This window comes from Polypterus senegalus, chromosome 6, assembly GCF_016835505.1.
Source record: "Polypterus senegalus isolate Bchr_013 chromosome 6, ASM1683550v1, whole genome shotgun sequence".
NCBI classification, from domain to species: domain Eukaryota; kingdom Metazoa; phylum Chordata; class Cladistia; order Polypteriformes; family Polypteridae; genus Polypterus; species Polypterus senegalus.
Window position 1 is genome coordinate 30,628,480 of NC_053159.1, and position 17,954 is coordinate 30,646,433.

The 17,954-nt window shown below is 36.4% G+C and overlaps 1 protein-coding gene across 14 annotated transcripts in view; it reads left to right on the forward strand.

The window, feature by feature from the left end:
* The window catches only part of LOC120530915 (eukaryotic translation initiation factor 4 gamma 3-like), a 206,790-nt gene that overhangs the window by 79,275 nt on the left and 109,561 nt on the right, over window positions 1-17,954 (forward strand). For 10 of the 14 annotated variants that reach the window (XM_039755722.1, XM_039755723.1, XM_039755714.1 and 7 more), the window contains 2 exons: window positions 3,279-3,311; window positions 11,828-11,848. The exons of 2 other annotated variants lie outside the window; for them this stretch is intronic. In XM_039755722.1, the coding sequence (XP_039611656.1) occupies window positions 3,279-3,311; window positions 11,828-11,848 (54 nt within the window). Of the gene's footprint in view, window positions 1-3,278; window positions 3,312-11,827; window positions 11,849-11,972; window positions 12,004-17,954 lie in introns of those variants that run through there. 2 more of the 14 variants (XM_039755727.1, XM_039755716.1) reach the window with 2 other exon arrangements.

Below are 17,954 nucleotides of genomic sequence, written 5' to 3' on the forward strand. Positions count from 1 at the left end.
AATTCCAGTATGGTTTCTCTCGTTAATTGAAACTATTATAAATTCCTAAATAGGTATGGGTTAATTTTAAGCCAAAGAAAGATAATTGTCAATTTTACATTTGCTTTTTAGGTTGTCTGTAGAACATTTGCATTGTTTTTCTCCTGGTTTATATTGTATGAGGCAAAAATTGCTTTTTTATTTATTAATGTAAACTGAGAGCTGAGAACTGATAGTCTGTTTTGATCAAGTTTGTGCACGCAAGGAAATAATTTGTTTAAAAACATGTGGAACTGTATTATATTTATTTAGAAGATAATGAAATAACATGACAAGCAGTCAGACTAAAAGATGGTGACTAATCTAGATGGAAGAGAAATCTGGTGCCATTTTAACAGTTTTGGTTTTTCACGGTGTGTGTAAACAGAACACCCACTACTTGCCTTTGGCTGAGCAATTATAGTATAATACATGTTAACAAGACATAGTTATTAATATATGTATTCGTTTTAAATATTACATTGATTTCAAGTCATGTGTGTGCAGCAGATCACACATTATGTTTTTTGTTTCTTTTCCTATTTGAACTTAGACCCACCAGTTGTGTTTATTGAATCATAAGGTTTTATTATGAGTAACTTAGTGACACTTGAACAAGCAAAAATCCTACAATAATATACTCACACAGAAGCATTCTAGAAAGCACTATTGTGCTTTGCACCTACTAGGTCAGGAATGCAAAGCAGTTTGTGTTTTTACTTCTCTTTAAAATGTAGCCAAATGCTTCTAATTTACATTGGACAAAAGCAAAACTTAATAATTGTTTTAAAAAGAGAAACGTATATGAAATCATTCTTTGCCATCTACACTTTTTTGCGTTAGCCATGTAGCATTTTTAAAATAATGTTCTTAGTTTAATCTGCATTAACATGTTCAGGGAAAATGCTAATATTGTGTCCTTTAAGTAAACATTATACTACTGTTTCTTAAAAAAAGTAAAAATGTGCAGTGCTTTTTCTTACTGGCTTTAGACAGAGCAAAACAAGTATTGGGCAAGGGTTGAAATGTTATTAGTAAATCTACTGTATGGTCTGACCAGTCGTACCCAACATTATAATTCCACGGTGACCAGACAGGTTGATGAATTGATCACTTTCGAACAGAGAACCAGAGTAGGCAGTCCTAGTCTTGAAGTGTTTTAGAAGATATAGGTTACATTTTGAATTTAATAGACAAGTAAAACCTGTCCTTTTTGTTTGTTTTATATAATATAATCAGAAGCAAGTTATTTTTGCATTATGATGGGGATGAGCAGTGCTTGCCTATTTCATTATGGGCTGGCCTGCTCATGCACCCTAAGCTTAATTAACATACAGAACCCATGCATACAAACACCTTATGAATGATTCTTGCACAGTGTAGTACTTCTTTTGTGTTCCAAGTAGGGTCTCACTAGCATATACTAGAGCAGACAATTGAAATATTGTACTTCTGTCTGATCATATTCAGCATTAAATTGGTGTCAGGAATGCAAGGTTTAAGACCAGCTCTCGATAATCTATAAGATGCCGTAGTACCTGAAAGCACTGTGACTTGCTGTGAAGAGCTTAATAGTTCATTTATCCTATTTAAAAGCAATCAAATATTCCCTGCTGTAGTGGATTGCAGGCCAGTTCTAAAACCTTTCTGCCTTGCTTGTATTGTGTCTTCAGCTATTCATTTTCTCCGTCTTCAGATGAACTCCTCTGGCAGAGTGAAACAGAATTGCTTCGGTGTTGGGGATTGCAGTGCTAACAGCTGATTACAGTAGTGTACAGGAATGTTTAATATAGCCCACTTTTGCTTCTCATTGTCTTTTATGTCTGCAGCATTTAAAAATGTAAGGTAGTCTTCAGATCCTCTTCACTCTCCCTATTCTCCCCAGCTCACACCCTATCCAACAGACAGTTAAGATACACTGGATTATTGTAAGTTCAGTAAATCTAGGAGGTGATTTAAAATAGCAAAAGCCAAAGTCCGCACAAGCAACTGTCAGAAGCCAAACAAAACCAAAGAAAGCAGTAACTTTAGGGGCATTATGAAAATGTAAAATTGTCAAATGTAGAACGCAGATCTTACTGCGAGGGCTTACTTGTTTGGTAGCTAACTATTACTAAGAACAACAAAGAGTCTTAAATCCACCAAAAAGACAGACATATACAGTGCCATATTTATATTGTCACTTCCTGCGATGTTCATTTTATGTGATCCACTAACTATGTGTCACATAAACAATATGGTAATGAAAATAAACTTTATTTTCAAAATCAGTTATAAAAATAAATTCATGAAAAGATTCCTCAAGTGTCAAAACCCCTTAATACGTAAAAACACATGTATAAATACTACACTCAAGTTTGTGATGACAGTAGCAGATCACATCACATCTAATTGTAAAATTAACCAAATCTGGAAACTAGTAAAGTAAATTCATAAGCACAAAGAAAATGGAGACACAGAGCTTCTATAAAACTGCTTCCTGCACAGCAGCAGAAGAGTTTGGATACAGTGATTAGAAATATTTGCATGTGTTTGCGTATTTTTTGTTAAGAAGGTAGTCAATGCAGGCTATTATGTGATGTTTCATAGGAGTGTGAACTAATGTCTGGGATACAGCAATGGACGTCATAATGCTGGCACCTGCTCTCAATAGTATGAAAGTCTGTTGCAGGGTACATTCAAGCATTGTGAAACAAATTTTGTCATAATGCCATTCTAGCAGCATGCTTCATGAGAGTAGGAGAAAGTCTATGTCCCTGTTGCAAACCAGTGAGATTATGTGAAGTCAGGAAGGCTCCTCAAAAACATCGCTCGAGTTTCAGGTGAACTTTGGAGAACTGCGAGGTATAGTAGCAGTACTCTTTAATATTCTCTTATTTGATTCTGTCATTTTTTGTTACCATTGAAAGTTTATCATCAGAAATTAAATGGTATGCTGTATATTAATATTGTTTCCAGATGAATATAAAAAGATTTTCCTATTTGTCAGACTACTATGGTTTGTCAAGTGTTTACCTAGAATACTGACCCTTAGTGATGATGTTTTATTATTTTATTTTGTCACTACACTATTTCACACTATGTGTACTCTCTTTTCATTTATTCTGCCTCTTCCCCTGCATGTGTACTGTCAACTGCTCATACTGTTGCCTTGTCCATAGCAGTTCTTGCCTGTGAATCTTGTTCTGAATTTGTTTGTTGTGTGTGCGCTTTTCTCACAATGTGCTTTTCTCTTCCTATTTTCCCTTTTTATCTCTCAGTTTGCCACAGGCCCTCGTCCTACCCATCATCAGGTAAAGTAAACCCAATTAAAACTAAACATTTGTTTCTGTTCAAATAGGTGACTATTAAAAGCTGTCAGTGAAATTGATGAAATAGTTGTAATTTGTCAGTGCAGTAGGATCTACTTATATGTTTAACACTTGTAGAAATTTGTATATTGATAATTCATACAATAAGCTATTATATTTCTTTAGTTATGTGGCATGTATTGAACCTAAACCATTCAAATATCTAGTTATAGCAAACCTTTGTTTTGGCAGCATCGTTGAGTGAGGTGTATGTCAACTAAACACAATTTAATATAGGCCAAATCTTTAGAAACTGTCATAAAGCAATTATCACAAGTAGAACAACAAGCACTGATGCAGAAAATAAGGTGATTTAAGATACTAAATCGTGCCAAGTGTAATTTTTTTTTTTATTATTATTATCAATAATGCTACTGTAAATATCATTAACGTCTCATACTTTAAAATTTAACTTTGTTGTCTTTCAATATCTCCCACAAACTAATCGTAAGAATACAATATCAACCCAAAAATAGATTTGAAATGCATATTATCTTGGTTTGCATCAGAGTAAGAATGTTTGAAGTTGCTGCAGGTGCATGTGAAAGATAAACTATACAGTAAAATTTATTATTCGTCATGTTCATTGCAGTAGTCTGGCATGATATTTTACATAGATATTTCTTAAACCACTGGCAGATGGCATTTGCAGCAGTGTATGAGCACCTGTAGTCTATGTTCCGGGTAATAAACATTCACTTATACAAACAAGTACATAAGGTCACAGGAAAGGGATTTGTTGTAGAACTTCTCTTATAATAATACAGTGACTCATTCTTTTTTGCTGATGGTCCAGCCCGGAGTTAAACCACCCCAGCTGAGTATTCTGGCTCTGCTTGTTTTTAAGCTTTAGTGTCTTGAACTACCTTGGCTACTACTGTGCATCAGCCTCAAAAACTGAAAGATGTATATCATAGACATAAAAGGCAGTTAATAACCTCTTTCATGCAAAACATTTCCCAATGAATGTTTTCTAAAACACTTTTTTCTACAAATTGCAATTTGTTTTGCAACAGGCATTTGTCTTGTTGTCAAGTACATTAGTATGTTTGGATTTGCTGCATTTTGTAGGTGGTAGAAGAGAATGTTGACATCCTTAGTGTCCTGCCTCTCCCAGTTAATTGCAAAAGACTTGTAAGGTTGCAAAAGTTATTTTAGGTGTTAGCAATGAAAAGTTAAGCGTGAAGGGAACATGGTTTACTATGTGCATGCAAGAGCAAAGATATATAAAGATTTTGTCACTACTGTGAACATGTACACTAGATGAACAATTTAATTGGTTTGTAAATTAAAGAATATTAGACTCAATTTAGAGCTGACATATGAAATGCCAAATTAGCAGTGCCATTTAAGCTAGGTCCGGTCATTAATTCTCTCGAGAAAGATCAAGTGGGACAGTCACTAACAAGAATATTGCAGTAAGGGGCCAATTTTAAAAAATTTTCATTTTTTACTGGTGGAAAGCCAGGGTATCTAGAGAAAATCTCACCCTAGCAGTGGAAGCTACCATTTCAAGCCATGTGGCTATCTTTGTACCTCAAACTGGTCGTTCAACAGTGAGAGAACAAGCTGCTCCATTTTGTTCATTTCCAAAATAAAATTTGGTTAGTGTTTACAAACTTGCACAATTGCAGACATTGGTATGACTCAGTTCATGATGTTTTGAAGCATATTACAAGTTTCTTTAATGATATGACATTTAATGTGTTAAAATCACAGAGACTCTTTACCAGGTCTGCTAAAGCAGTGTATTTTATTTACAAAACCAAATCATCAGCTCTAACATTGTGTTGTTTTTGGGAGGTTTGAAGCCATAACTTTTTTACTATAACAATTAAACTGAAGCAAACAGTGAAATCAAATATGACACACTTTTAATGGCATGGTATCAAATGGAAAGCAGTCTTCTGTTATGAGTAATTACAGAAGCTACAGACATAAGCAAAACAAAATCTGATCATTTAATATGTGGCACCTTGAAAACTGCAGAAGAAAATTTGTTTTACTGGATTTCTAAAATGTATTGATTTTACAAAAAAGTTTTAATATTAGGACAAATGTAAAAACAAAGCGAAGGCTTTAACAACTCCTTCACTGGATGCAAAGGTAAATGACACTGGATACATTTAACAGAGGAAATACTGCTTTAAAAGATGTAATCAGCAGTGTTGTATGTGCAAATGTTTCTTTGCAGTTTACATTGCTTTAGATTTCTATTAACTTTAAGATAGCATTACTTCCATCCCACATATAAATGCTGTATGCCCCCATGTTTTTTGTAAATTGGTAAAAGGACAAAAAAATGTTACTTGATATTTGACAGCATGTTGTCCTGTATTAGTTTTGCGTTGTCAGGACAGAATACTCAATTTTTACTCAGATTGTTCCAATGACTGAACTAGTTGGACTACACCACAGAAGATGATACAACAGTTTACAGGTTGAAAAAAGAATTGTGATATTTAACAGACAGTTAAAGCTTTTCAAAATATATTAAGGAATTTAAACAGTGTGAACTAGATAATCATTCATTCCTGCAAACAGTGACTTTAAATTTTTTATAATTACTGTAGTGTACCCTAAAACGGTTTGCCACATTCCTTCCTTTCCTAGATATTCTTTTACTGTATGTAAATAAAGAGCATTTTCTATATTGTTACGTGGTGTGCAAAGTAAGAATGAGGTCCAGAGAGTAGTACACAACATTATAAATTAGTCTACGCTAAAGAGCCATTTTCCAGGTTTACTCAGATTAGCTAATTATCACATAAAACCATTCTTCTGTTTTCCTTCACTTTCCACATTCCTTGTAATACTTTTGAGGTGTGACTCATTTTTTCTTAACACTACAATCGTCTTCCTCTCCCAATCTGACATATCTACGTGATAATTCTCATCTTTTTCCAGCTTTGGCTTCTTGTTCCACATTTTTCAGCCATGTCTCACTCCAGGAGAATAAACTGCTCCTCGTATAGTTGTCATAAGTTTCCCTTTAATACTTAAGAGATTCTTTAATAGTTAGAATGAGGGACATCTCTCAAAATCTCTTCTTCTTACCTTGCTGTCTCTGCTGTGCCCACAACTCTATTTGCATTCATCCTGTCACCCAAGTAGCAGAACTTTGTTACTTTCTCCAAAACAACTCCATTACCAGTATCTAAATTTACACTATCTCTACTCCCTCACAATTTCTACATATAAATTTTTATACTCACTCCCTAGAGAGAACTCTTTAAACCATTACACCACTTAGGCACCCAATTATAACAACCCAAGCATTAGATTGTTAATCCCAACAGCTTTACCAAATACAGCAATGATTTCACTTTTTCTGTCTTCTGCCCAATATAAACCATCACCTTGGTCTTCATCTACTACGAGGTCTTTTCCTTTAGTTCCAGTTAATTTTTTCCCATTAATAAGAAATTTCTTCTCCCAAGGTAGTCCTTCACACATTTATGTGGTTAATGCTTTCATGATCATTAGTGAACTTATTTTCACTCCAGGACTTTATGCTGCCTTCATTGTTTCTGACATCATTTCATTTAGGCCTGCTGCTTTACCTATCTTCATCTTCTTCTGCTTTTTTATATTAAATATCATTATCCATTTGTTCTTCTCATTTACTGACTTTCCATATACTTTTTCCAGGTATTCTTAATCCCATTATTTTTTATCTGTGTTCAAATGAGCATTTTTCAAGCAATTTACACCTACTGCATCCTTTCTTCCTATTACTATCTGCTTTGCAATTATAAACACAACTCTTTCCTTTCTTGTCCTGTAGCTCACTTGTAAACCTTTGTTTCTTGGCTTATTGTACCCTCCCAGTTGTTTTTTTTTTTTTTTAAATTAATTAATTTATTTATTTATTTGCATTTTCTTTCCCTTACAGAGTGCCCTGAGACCTTCTGCCTACATGTGGGGCATATGCTGAGTCTTTTAACAGTTTGTCTGTACATTAACCCCATCACTGCTTCCCCACTGAAAAAACCTGTAATTACAACTGTTCCCACTAAGCATTCTCACACCTGTACCTTTCCCCTCTGTCTGTTTAGAGCTTCACCGACTTTGCCAAATTTTCCTTTCAATCTTCCATTGTTCCAAGTCACAATCCTTATACCACTCTCCTTCATACCTTTTTACTTGCTGCTTCTCTTACATGTCCCTTGCAACCAAACCAGCCTCCCCACAGTGTACTAGGTCTAGGACCATCATAAATATGGTTTCCCCAGCCTCTGGTTTGGCCAGGTTATTTAACATTTCATGTGATGGTAAGAGCAACCACGTGTTACTGTGGGTTGTACCAAGGGCTGGGTGATGTGGAAAGAAAATCTTATCACAATACTTTTATTGATATCAGATAATATTGATATACAGTACTGTATATCACAATATAAATCTAATCACTATCTTTGTCAAGCTTAAAGGTTCCTTTTTAAGTAAGGTGTGAAGATATAAGGTTATTTTTTGTTTAAATACTATTTATTTTCTTTCACAACTGTATTTCAAATAAATAAAATAGGTATACATAATAAAGTAAAATCTTACTTCTGACCAGTTAAAAGCTTCAAGTGTTACAGAAGAATTCTTGGGTCAATTCCAAATAAATATAACAGGTAATGCAAAATAAAATCTAAATTCTGAACAGTTAAAAGATTTCAAGGTTTACAGGAGAATACACTACATTTGTTTGTCAACACCACATAAGTAAAATCTTAATTTTAAAATCTAAAATCTTAAATCCTTCAAGTTTTACAGAAGAACAAAAAGTAAATTCTTTGGTTAGTTCCAAATAAAGGTTTTATTAATTCAAAATGAAATTAAAAAAATACCACAGTACTGTATCCTTTCCTTTGTATAAATTCAAACTCTTTTTTTTTTAAATGGTTGGGGAAACAAACCGACAAATAGACAAAAACATTTAGTATACATCTTCAGTAAAAAATCCAGCAGCTTTCAAATGTAAACAAAGGAGAACGTAAAGTTGATATATTTATTTAATTGTGGTCAACTTATGCTCCAAAGTAGAAGTGTGCACTGTGGGACTTGCAAGACCCAATGCAATTGCTTGTAATGCGGGACTGATTTTCAGTATTGCAGCCAGGAGCTGATGGTTAACACTGGTGTGCGGACAGATGCATAAAACATACATTAATTTTGTATTTATAAATAGAGAACTCATATAATTAATTTGCTTAAGCAGTTAGGACACATGCATATACTTTCTTGCATCTAGCCTTCTCAAGATTGCAGAGCCTGGAGACAGCCTTAAATCAACAGTATTAAAAAAAGGAGAATACAACATTGAAAAACTCAGTAAAGGGAAGTCTGACATTTGGTAATCATTTTCAATTGTTATCAATGGTGATGGCAACTAAGTGCTGTTTGCTCGTTCAGATAAATTTGCTCACATACAGTGGGCACAAGTCAAGCACCTCAGGTTTAAAGTGTCATGTGTGTGCAGTAGCAAACATTCAAACTAAACTGATATGCTTGCCAAACCTGTCAAAAGTAACAACTAACGCTAAGAGTGAAGCACAGGATAAATGTGTGGATTTTTTTTGCAAGGATATAGGGCTTTATGACACAGTGTATGGTGAGGGCTATATTCAGCATGAGCAGTATCTGGTTGACACAGCAGCCAAAAATGTAAAGGCTGAAGTTTGAAGACTGAAAGAGATACTGCTCCACTCCACAACTGTAAGCATGACATGTGGTAGAAAAAAAAAAAAAAACTGACAGAGGTTATTGTATATGTAATGCTAGAGACTGTTAATAATTATGGATCTGCTGTTGCAAATGATATTTGGACAGAAAACTTTGAAATAATCTCTTTTATATCTGGTACCATCCACATATTTAAAGAGAGCTACAATCTTCTGTCAAGGGCGCTTTTAGCAACCCTGTTTGAAGCAAGCACAATTAAAAGGGATGAAAACATTCACAGTTTACTATTTGAAAAACTTAAAATTAAGTTTCTGCTATTGACTGTTACTGACAGAGAAACAAAAACAATTGCTGCCTTGCGTGGCTACACCAGATTCGACTGTAGTGCCCACATTCTTAACACACTTCTTAACACATTCTAAAAACACCAGCAGTGATGGAGAAAGCAACTGAGGTTGCACAGCTTCTGGCTAGTGTAAAAAAGTTAGTCGGGCATTTTAAACATACTGCACAACAAGGTAAGCTTACGAGGTCACTCAAACAAGTCTTTGGAGACAAGATATAGTGCTTAATTCAGTGTTGCAGCAGTTTGACAACAAAATGATACAACTGTGGTCTCTTTTCTGTAACCGTTCAAAGATGTGACAACTGATTTAGAATCAGATTTTACTGAATGAACAAATTGTTCAGCACCAACTCATATCCACTTGCTTTACAAAGTAGCAGCATTTCTCAGCCCAAAGCTTCTACTTCTGTATCTTTTATTTAAGAGGATTACAAAGGCAGAGGAACAAAAAGCAATTTGTAATAACTGCGATTTAATGCAATTACATTAAATCAAAGAGTGCAGTGAAGTTCACTAATCATTCATCTCGGAGCTTGTGAGCAGATGAGGAGATGACTACATGTTCACAGTGCTTTGCTTGGTTACCGTTTTCTTGCATTGATAAGCAAAAAGTACTGTGAGAAAGTGGAGTGTGTTTGTTAAGCTACCAGTAATATGCCGACTAGAAAACCGTATGTTTCAAGCTTAAACTTGTATGTGCGACTTGTACGCAGTATGTTCCACTATTTTGTAGAATGGATAGCAATTATTAACATACTGTAGAGCATACGTCATTTCAATATAGAATAGTAATTGATTGCCTACTCATGAAGTTTTAACAAGGCATGTTGTTAACACTGCTCGCTCTTTATCCTTTCTGTGAATAAGACGTGCAGATTTGTCCTCAGAAATGATTTAAGGCCCACTGGAAGATCTGTACTAAGTAGTGATGAAACAGGATTGTTGAGAAAAAAGGGAAAAGGACAACTTGGCCAAAGAAGGGAAACCTTTAGCCACCGACTTGTATAAGATAATGTTAAACAGGCTTATCAACCATCCATATTTTTCCTTAATGGAAATTGTTTCTGTGGGAGTGTGTAGGACAAATGAAGCCAAGTGTAGTAGTTGGCAGATATGGGTTTGAAAAAATAAAATCCGTCCTCAACAACAAGGCAAAAAAAAAAAGGAAAGGTACAAGAAATCTCCATTAGTAAATTAGGTCTAGGACTGTAAGGTCTTGCATTTGCATGCTTTAAAGGATGGCGTTGTTTCAGTCTTTGTGGGAACATACTTTCGACACAATTTGCAGCGCATGCTATTCTGCTTCTTGTCGTACTTTTAAATACCCGACGTATCTCCACACTACCGAATTCCTCTGACCCTTTTTTTGGTTGTCTTTTGAGCCTTGGGCTGTGTCTATTGGGGTATCTTCTTTGGTAATGCTGTTTTTTTTTTTAGTTTTTTTTTTAACATTTTCTGTCATCATTTTCTCTTTTATCTCGATTCTGTTCTTGACGTACTGGTGTGCACTATGGAGTTAGATGCCAAAATTCAGTGTTCAAGAAAAAACACATTTTTAGGCATGAGTGACATTTTGATTGCATTTTACGTATGTATGTATGTATGTCTAGAAAAAGTTTGAAGAAAGTTCCTCTGATAAAGTTATAGTATTTCTTGAACACAATGATATACTAACTGAAAGCCTGATCTTACTTTTGCTTTGTTTGCAAATCAGGCAAGAAATTGTTTACATCTCTTAGCAGAGATTAGAATCTGTCCTTTGAAAGATTCAGTCAGGTCTACGATTATGACATATAGCTACTAGTCAAAATCTATACACACATTTTAACAATTGCTTACCAGCCTATTTGAATGTTTGTTGTCTATTGATGGGTCATTTTAACTACTGTACATTTTGTAGACTTTGAAATTGCTAATTTGCATTCTTTTTGAAAAAGTGATTTTGGGTTTTGATAAATATCGGGTTAACTTTGCAACATCATTGACTAAATACTTTGGATGACTGGTCTTGTATTTGTCTATCTTTCTGGGTTATCGGGAAGTTTTAACACACTGGCCAAGGTTTCTTTTTTCTAAATTCAGTAACATTAGAACAAAAGAATGGGAGAAAACCATTAAGTTGGTCTGGCACACATGGTTATGTTGTCTGGCGCTCATCTTGTGTCAGTTTATTTTTAAAATAACAAAAAAAAAGGTCTGACTTTTTCTTGACTGGGGAAATTTCCCCTGCTGATTTACTAAAAAATGCAACTAAGCGCCATTCTTCCCTTATAAATTGCATTATTACTGTAGTTGGTTTTCTAATTCCAGAAACACTGTCTGAGGTTGACCGTGTAGCGAGCCCATATGTTTCCTTATGTCCTTTGCATCTACCCGTTGTTCAGCAGTATATACATTAGTGTCCCATTTGCTTCTCTTTCTTTCCTGCTTCACAATATTCAAGGGAGGATTCAGACCAATCCAGGTAATCATTTTCTGGGATTGCATGGCATGAACTCCCTGTTCAGTATTGCTAGTTGCAGCACTTCATCTAAATGACTGCTCACAATTTCTTTTGCTTTGTTCCTTTTTTTATATATATAAACAAGATCTTTTTCAAGTGGGTGAAATTACTGCCAGGTAGGCTTTAATTATCCCCACTTACTGCATTTTATCTCCTGCTATGACATTTTCCTGTTTTCTGGACTTTTAAACATTTTTCATTTACCTTCTTAATTTAGTGTCTGTTTTTTGTTTTTTTTTTTTTTTTTTTTTTTTGTTTATTTTTTTTTTTTAACTAAACGAATAAAATGTTATCCTGCTTTTACCTCTTTTGCTATCTAATTTGATGAGGTTAGAAGCAGAGAGTTATGCATCTGGCCTATGCATGTTCATTAGAATAACCAAACTTTTTTTGTCCATTCAGTGCATGAAAAGTGAAATGAAAAGCTTGTTTTAGTGTTGTCTCAGTATTGTGTTTCAATTAACAGTCAGAACTGAGGAAGGCTAAGTACAAAAAAAACTAGAGAAACAAACTTATTTTAAAACTCAGATTTGATTTTTGTGTTTTCTGTTAAATGTAATATGTAATGCTCAATTAAGATTTGTTTCTAAAAAAAAGTCAACTACTGCCTGAAGTGTACTACTGTGACTTGCACATGCTATTTTAGAGCATTTCAATCTGAAACTATTGAGCTTTGTGAAAGCCATCAGATTTCACTCCATATACCTTAAATCCAGATAGGCTTTAATACTTTGGCTTTTAAGGCGTTCAACTGTTCCACATGCATCTTTGAATTCTTTCTAATATTGTGCTCTAAGTGCAGCAATGTGCAAATTCTTTGGTATGCTAAAGCCTTCTAATCTTCTGATTCTTTGAAATGGAATCTTAGTATGCCCTTTTTCAATACCAGTCTCAAATAAACACACTTCTTCTGTATTCCTCATGTTATTACATTTTTCGTTGTCATCCTCGAGCTTCAGAGCTTATATATTCAAGTGTGCATTGTATTGCACTGTTGAACTACTAAAACAGATCTATGATTCAGTTCTTCCTCTGTTCCTAGTAAAAAGGCAGTTGATTCATTTACAGATTGAGAAAATGCTTTGCATCCTAAAATAGCCCACACTGTTGCCTCTCAGTTGAGTTAACCACAGTCCCTGTAGTTTTCATCTTAATCGTTACCAATTAGTATACAGTATGTTTCTGCTGTACAGATGCTTTAACAATGTGGTAAAACCATGCCTGACAATATAATCCCCAGTCAAATACATTTATGCAGTTCTGTCAAGGTCAGTCTGATACTTTTGTTCAACTGTATAATCAGACTTCATTTTCACTTTATATTTACACTTTCATGTCATTACATTATATCTATTGTTGATATATTTTTTCATATATTTAGAAGTTAGCCTGATACTCATGGTACAACTTTAATAATAACTTTGGCTATTTCTCGGTAATTTTAATGAAAATGCATGATTTAAAAAAGATCTATATGTATTTTGTTATAAGGAGTCTCTAACATTAAAAAAGATGGTTCAATTTTAGATATAAAACACCATTCAACTTGGGTTCCTCAAATATTTTCAGCTTTCTTTGTTAAAGAAATATTCCTTCACAAATAAAGAGTGCACATTGCCATTTGCATGTCTGGAGAACAGTCTAGGCTTGATGAGCTTGTATGCCTGCTAATGTACACAGTTTTCATTGTTTTTAACAAATAATGTAATCATTTGCCCATTAGGGACTCATTAAAACTCATGAATATGACTGGTCCAAATTAGTTTTAATGTTTTTTAGTATGTGTGTGTTTTTTGAGACAAGTTATATTAACAAGATGTGAATTTTATGGAGCAAGTAATAACATTTGCAGTTCAATTGATTTGTTTTTACACTTCTCAGTTATTGTATTTGTTGTGCTGCCTTTGGATGTTGACCATGTTTTGAAGTAACAATTTTTGTTACATTTTATTCACTTGAAAGTCATTCACTTCTGTTCACTTTTGTTAGTAACTGTTTAATGATAAAGATAAGCTATTTTTTGTTGTATAATACTAACTAATGAAGCTTAAACTGTATACAGGCGATCCCCAGGTTACGTATGAGATAGGGACTATAGGTTTGTTCTTAAGTTGAATTTGTATGTACAGTAAGTCTGAATAGGCACATTATTTTAATAAATGCTATTGTTGACCGACTGTAACCAAGTGGTCTGCCAATGAATGATAGTTTCATCTCTCTCTGACCTTTTTATTATTTGTACTTTATTTTCCATGGTAATGGTTTTTCTCTTCTTTACTGTGTCATCAGCACTTGCATCAGATTTGTGTTTCAGAGACATTCTTGAAGGGTGAAGATAAAAAGGTTAAGATGAGCTGTTCTGCACAGCACTGTACACGTAATCACAGCAGGAAGGCACCCATCATCAGCATGTCTGATGTACTGAAAGAGAGACAACTTCCTGCTATGTGCGTAACAATACAAGCAGGCTTGCTATTGAGAATGAATGGGGGATCGAGGGGCAGTTCATCACCTGCCCACCACACAGTCACATCCACTACAGTATGCTGCCTGCAGCGTCCGGCCCACCAAGAACGAACATGGTGCGGCCAAAGGCGGGTAGTGAATCGCCCACCAACACCAGCACTCAACAGGCAACCACCCGAGGCACACCACAGTGTACCCCCCGCGGCCAAATACACCCTCAATGGCCCCCGTTCAGCCACAACCGGGTCACTGCTTGCAGCATTTCCAGCTGCCTACCAAGAACGAATGGGGCAGCCTTATGTGGTGGGTGGGCAGTGAAACATTCCCCCTCTGCTGCATCCAGTCAGGAGCAGTAGCTGCTGCGGCGGCGTAGTGGGCGGGCAGCGAACAAGTCTCTGTCCTGCACACGAGCAATAGCTATGGCCCCGGTGACTATGACTATGGACCACTGGTCACTGCTTGCTGCGGGAGCCGCCTGAGGGACACTGCACTGCGCAAGCAGCAAAATCACCCAAGTCTCCATCCAGCCACCGCTTGCAGTGTCCCCAGGTCGAAGATGACAGAGCGGCTGTAACTGAGGCACTTGCGTCGCGTCCCCCTTACAGATGAAGGTGCGGGTGCAGCTGCGGCACCGTTCGTAAGTCGTAGGTTGGATGTCTGTAACTTGGGGACTACCTGTATTAAAAGGCAGCAAGGAAGTTTTATAAGATTTAAGAATTACCTTTAAAACCTTGCATTTTTTATGAATAAAGTGAGGTTCCTTTAGTTTTTTCTCCCCCTTTGTTATTTTTACACATAAACAATGGCATTTACAAATTATTTTGCTGGCAGACTGTGTGTGGCTTTTTTCCTGGCCAGCATATATGTATTAAGGCTTCAGTCACCTTGGAATTTATTTCCATAAGAAAACATTTTAACAGTCACTGCCTGAGTGTTAATAAAAATACAATTTACTAGCCAACCCGCGGCGTACCATACGCCGCATAATCAGGCCGTTTTTTTAATGATTTTTAAGCACAGAGAGAAAATTAACATTTGAAAAATTGGTAATGTAATAAATCAGGAAGAAAAGCAACATTGTAACAATGCATAGAACAAACCAAAACACAATCGTCCGTGCGGCGCTCAGGCGCGGAGGGTGGAACGGGAAGAGAGGAGAAGGACATCCACCCCGCTCCCTCCATCATGCTAGTCTGCTGATTTCTCGTCCAGTATGCACTGCCCGCTCATTGTCTTTGCACAGTCCAGATGCACCTGTGACTCACGTAGACTTTTCATTGCTCTTTGCGGTTTTGGCTGCTTTTCTATATATAATCCACAAAGACACCCGACCATGGTAGTAGCGAGGTGGGAGGGGGGTGTGTACAAAGTGCAGGAGCATCTAAGAAGACGCATGTTTGTCGTGGATGTGAATTGCTGTATGTAGCATGTAAAACAGTTTGATATGGTCACGCGCTCGTGTGCTGTAACCGGAAACTCGGTTTTTAAAGACTGCTTACTTTATTGTGTATACGACTGTAGGTGAATGAAAAGATATAACTCTGGAGAGGGTAACATACAATACAGTGTTGTACACGCGGCACACAGCGATTCACATCCGCGACAAATGTGAATCTTCTTAGATGGTGCTGTCGCGTCCACCCACGCTCTCGAAGCACACACACACTGCGTGGTCATGTGCCCGCTCTCAAGAGCAACCAACAGAGACTCACCCACCAACTGTAAGACAATGGAATACCCCTCGCAAACTGCTCTACACGACGCATACAACGATTCACATCTGCGACAAACTGTTTTACACACTGCGACATGATTTTTCTTAGATGGGTCTAAGACCATGGGAAACCCCTCGGAAACTGTTTTACACACTGCATACAATGATTCATATCCGCGACAAACATGCCTCTTCTTAGATAGTCCTGCCGCGTCATGTGGTGCCTCTGTGTGAACCGGTCGGGCACAGAGAAGTTCAGCTGCTGAGAGAGCGTCTCGACTGTTGCAGGGCCTGCATTGGTGAAACAGGTGAGACGGTAATGAAACAGAGGCACAGGTAGCGAGGTGGGTGTGTACAAAGTGCAGGAGCATCTAAGAAGACGCATGTTTGTCGCGGAAGCGACTTGCTGTATGTAGCGTGTAAAACAGTGTGCTATGGTGTATCGTAACCGAAAACTCGGTTTTTAAAGACTGCTTACTTCATTGTGTTTCAACCTTAGTTGTAAAGGAATGTTTTAAGGATCCCATGGGATAACCCTCGCAAATCGTTTTACACGCTGCATATGGCGATTCACCTCCGCGAGAAACATGCTTCTATGAACAGTCAGCGTGGGTCGGAGCCGCATGTTGCCTCTACGACAGACGAATATAAATGACGCCATTTTTTCTGTGTCATCGCGTCTGAGTTGGTGGGCGTGGCTCTGTGAGTTGTCGTCGTAACCAATGGACTTGGAGTTAGTGGGCATGGCTCCTTCCTGTGTGCGCCATAGTTGTCTCATTTGTCGGTGGCTTAGTGAATCACTTTCCATGGTTGTCTTGCCTTAGTGAATTATATATATATAGATATTCAATTTTTTGTTGACATATTCTGCCCTCAATTAATCCTATTACATTATAAGCCTGCTTTGTTGGATTCTATTTAGCACTAAATTATTAACAACCTTGGTGCTCTACACTGCAGTACAAGCTATTACACTGGGATATTTTTAACTTTACAGAACACACTATCTGTTATCAAGCCCTTTCCCCACTAGGGCATATGTTTTGGGAGTGCCTTCACTTAGACCATTTTGCTGAAAATATATTTGCATATTCTTTAATCTCATTATTTGAAGGCAGCAAAAACCTATTGCAATATCCTACACTTACTTTGCTTGTACAGCAACTTGTTTTACTCAACTGGAAAGACTGTAAACCACCCTTCATGACACAGGGGAGTGTGGTATTGTCTAAAACTAGGAAAAATGAGAAACAGTCCAGAGCTTGTTTTGGGGAGAAATTTCAGAGATGAGATTTCTTTACATTTCACAAGTATACTAAAATCAGCTTTGCTCTTGCAGCTTTTCTACTTTTTGATTCTTTGAAAGCAATACTTATATCATATTGTTTTTTTTATATTAACCTATGAGATACTGCCTTTTGTGCATTACCAGACAAGTGAGACATAAAAATCCCAACACATCATAATGCTGCTTTCTAACCCAGTTAATAGATTTTTGTATCATTACTTCTACATACTGACTTAAAATTACTTATTTAACCTGGAATTCATCTAAATTTGTTAAATCTATTTATTTAGATCAGAGTCTCTTAAAATATAGGCCACAAACTGTTTTGTGTTGTGTGATGCCTTGTGATGGGTCACCGCTTGTAAAGGGAAAACAAACTACCTGAACAGTGATTGATAGCGAAGTTCCATGGATGATATACCCTCTCCACAGAGGACGATTGACGGCAGTTTCTCATGAGGGGTAAATACTCTGGATGACACTCTATGGTGATTGTTGATCACAGAGACACGCAAAAGGCAAAAAAAGAATCACTCATATAGAATATAATCTTTATTACATTCCAAAGAGGGGAAAGGGACCTTCTAGGTCTTTGCAGA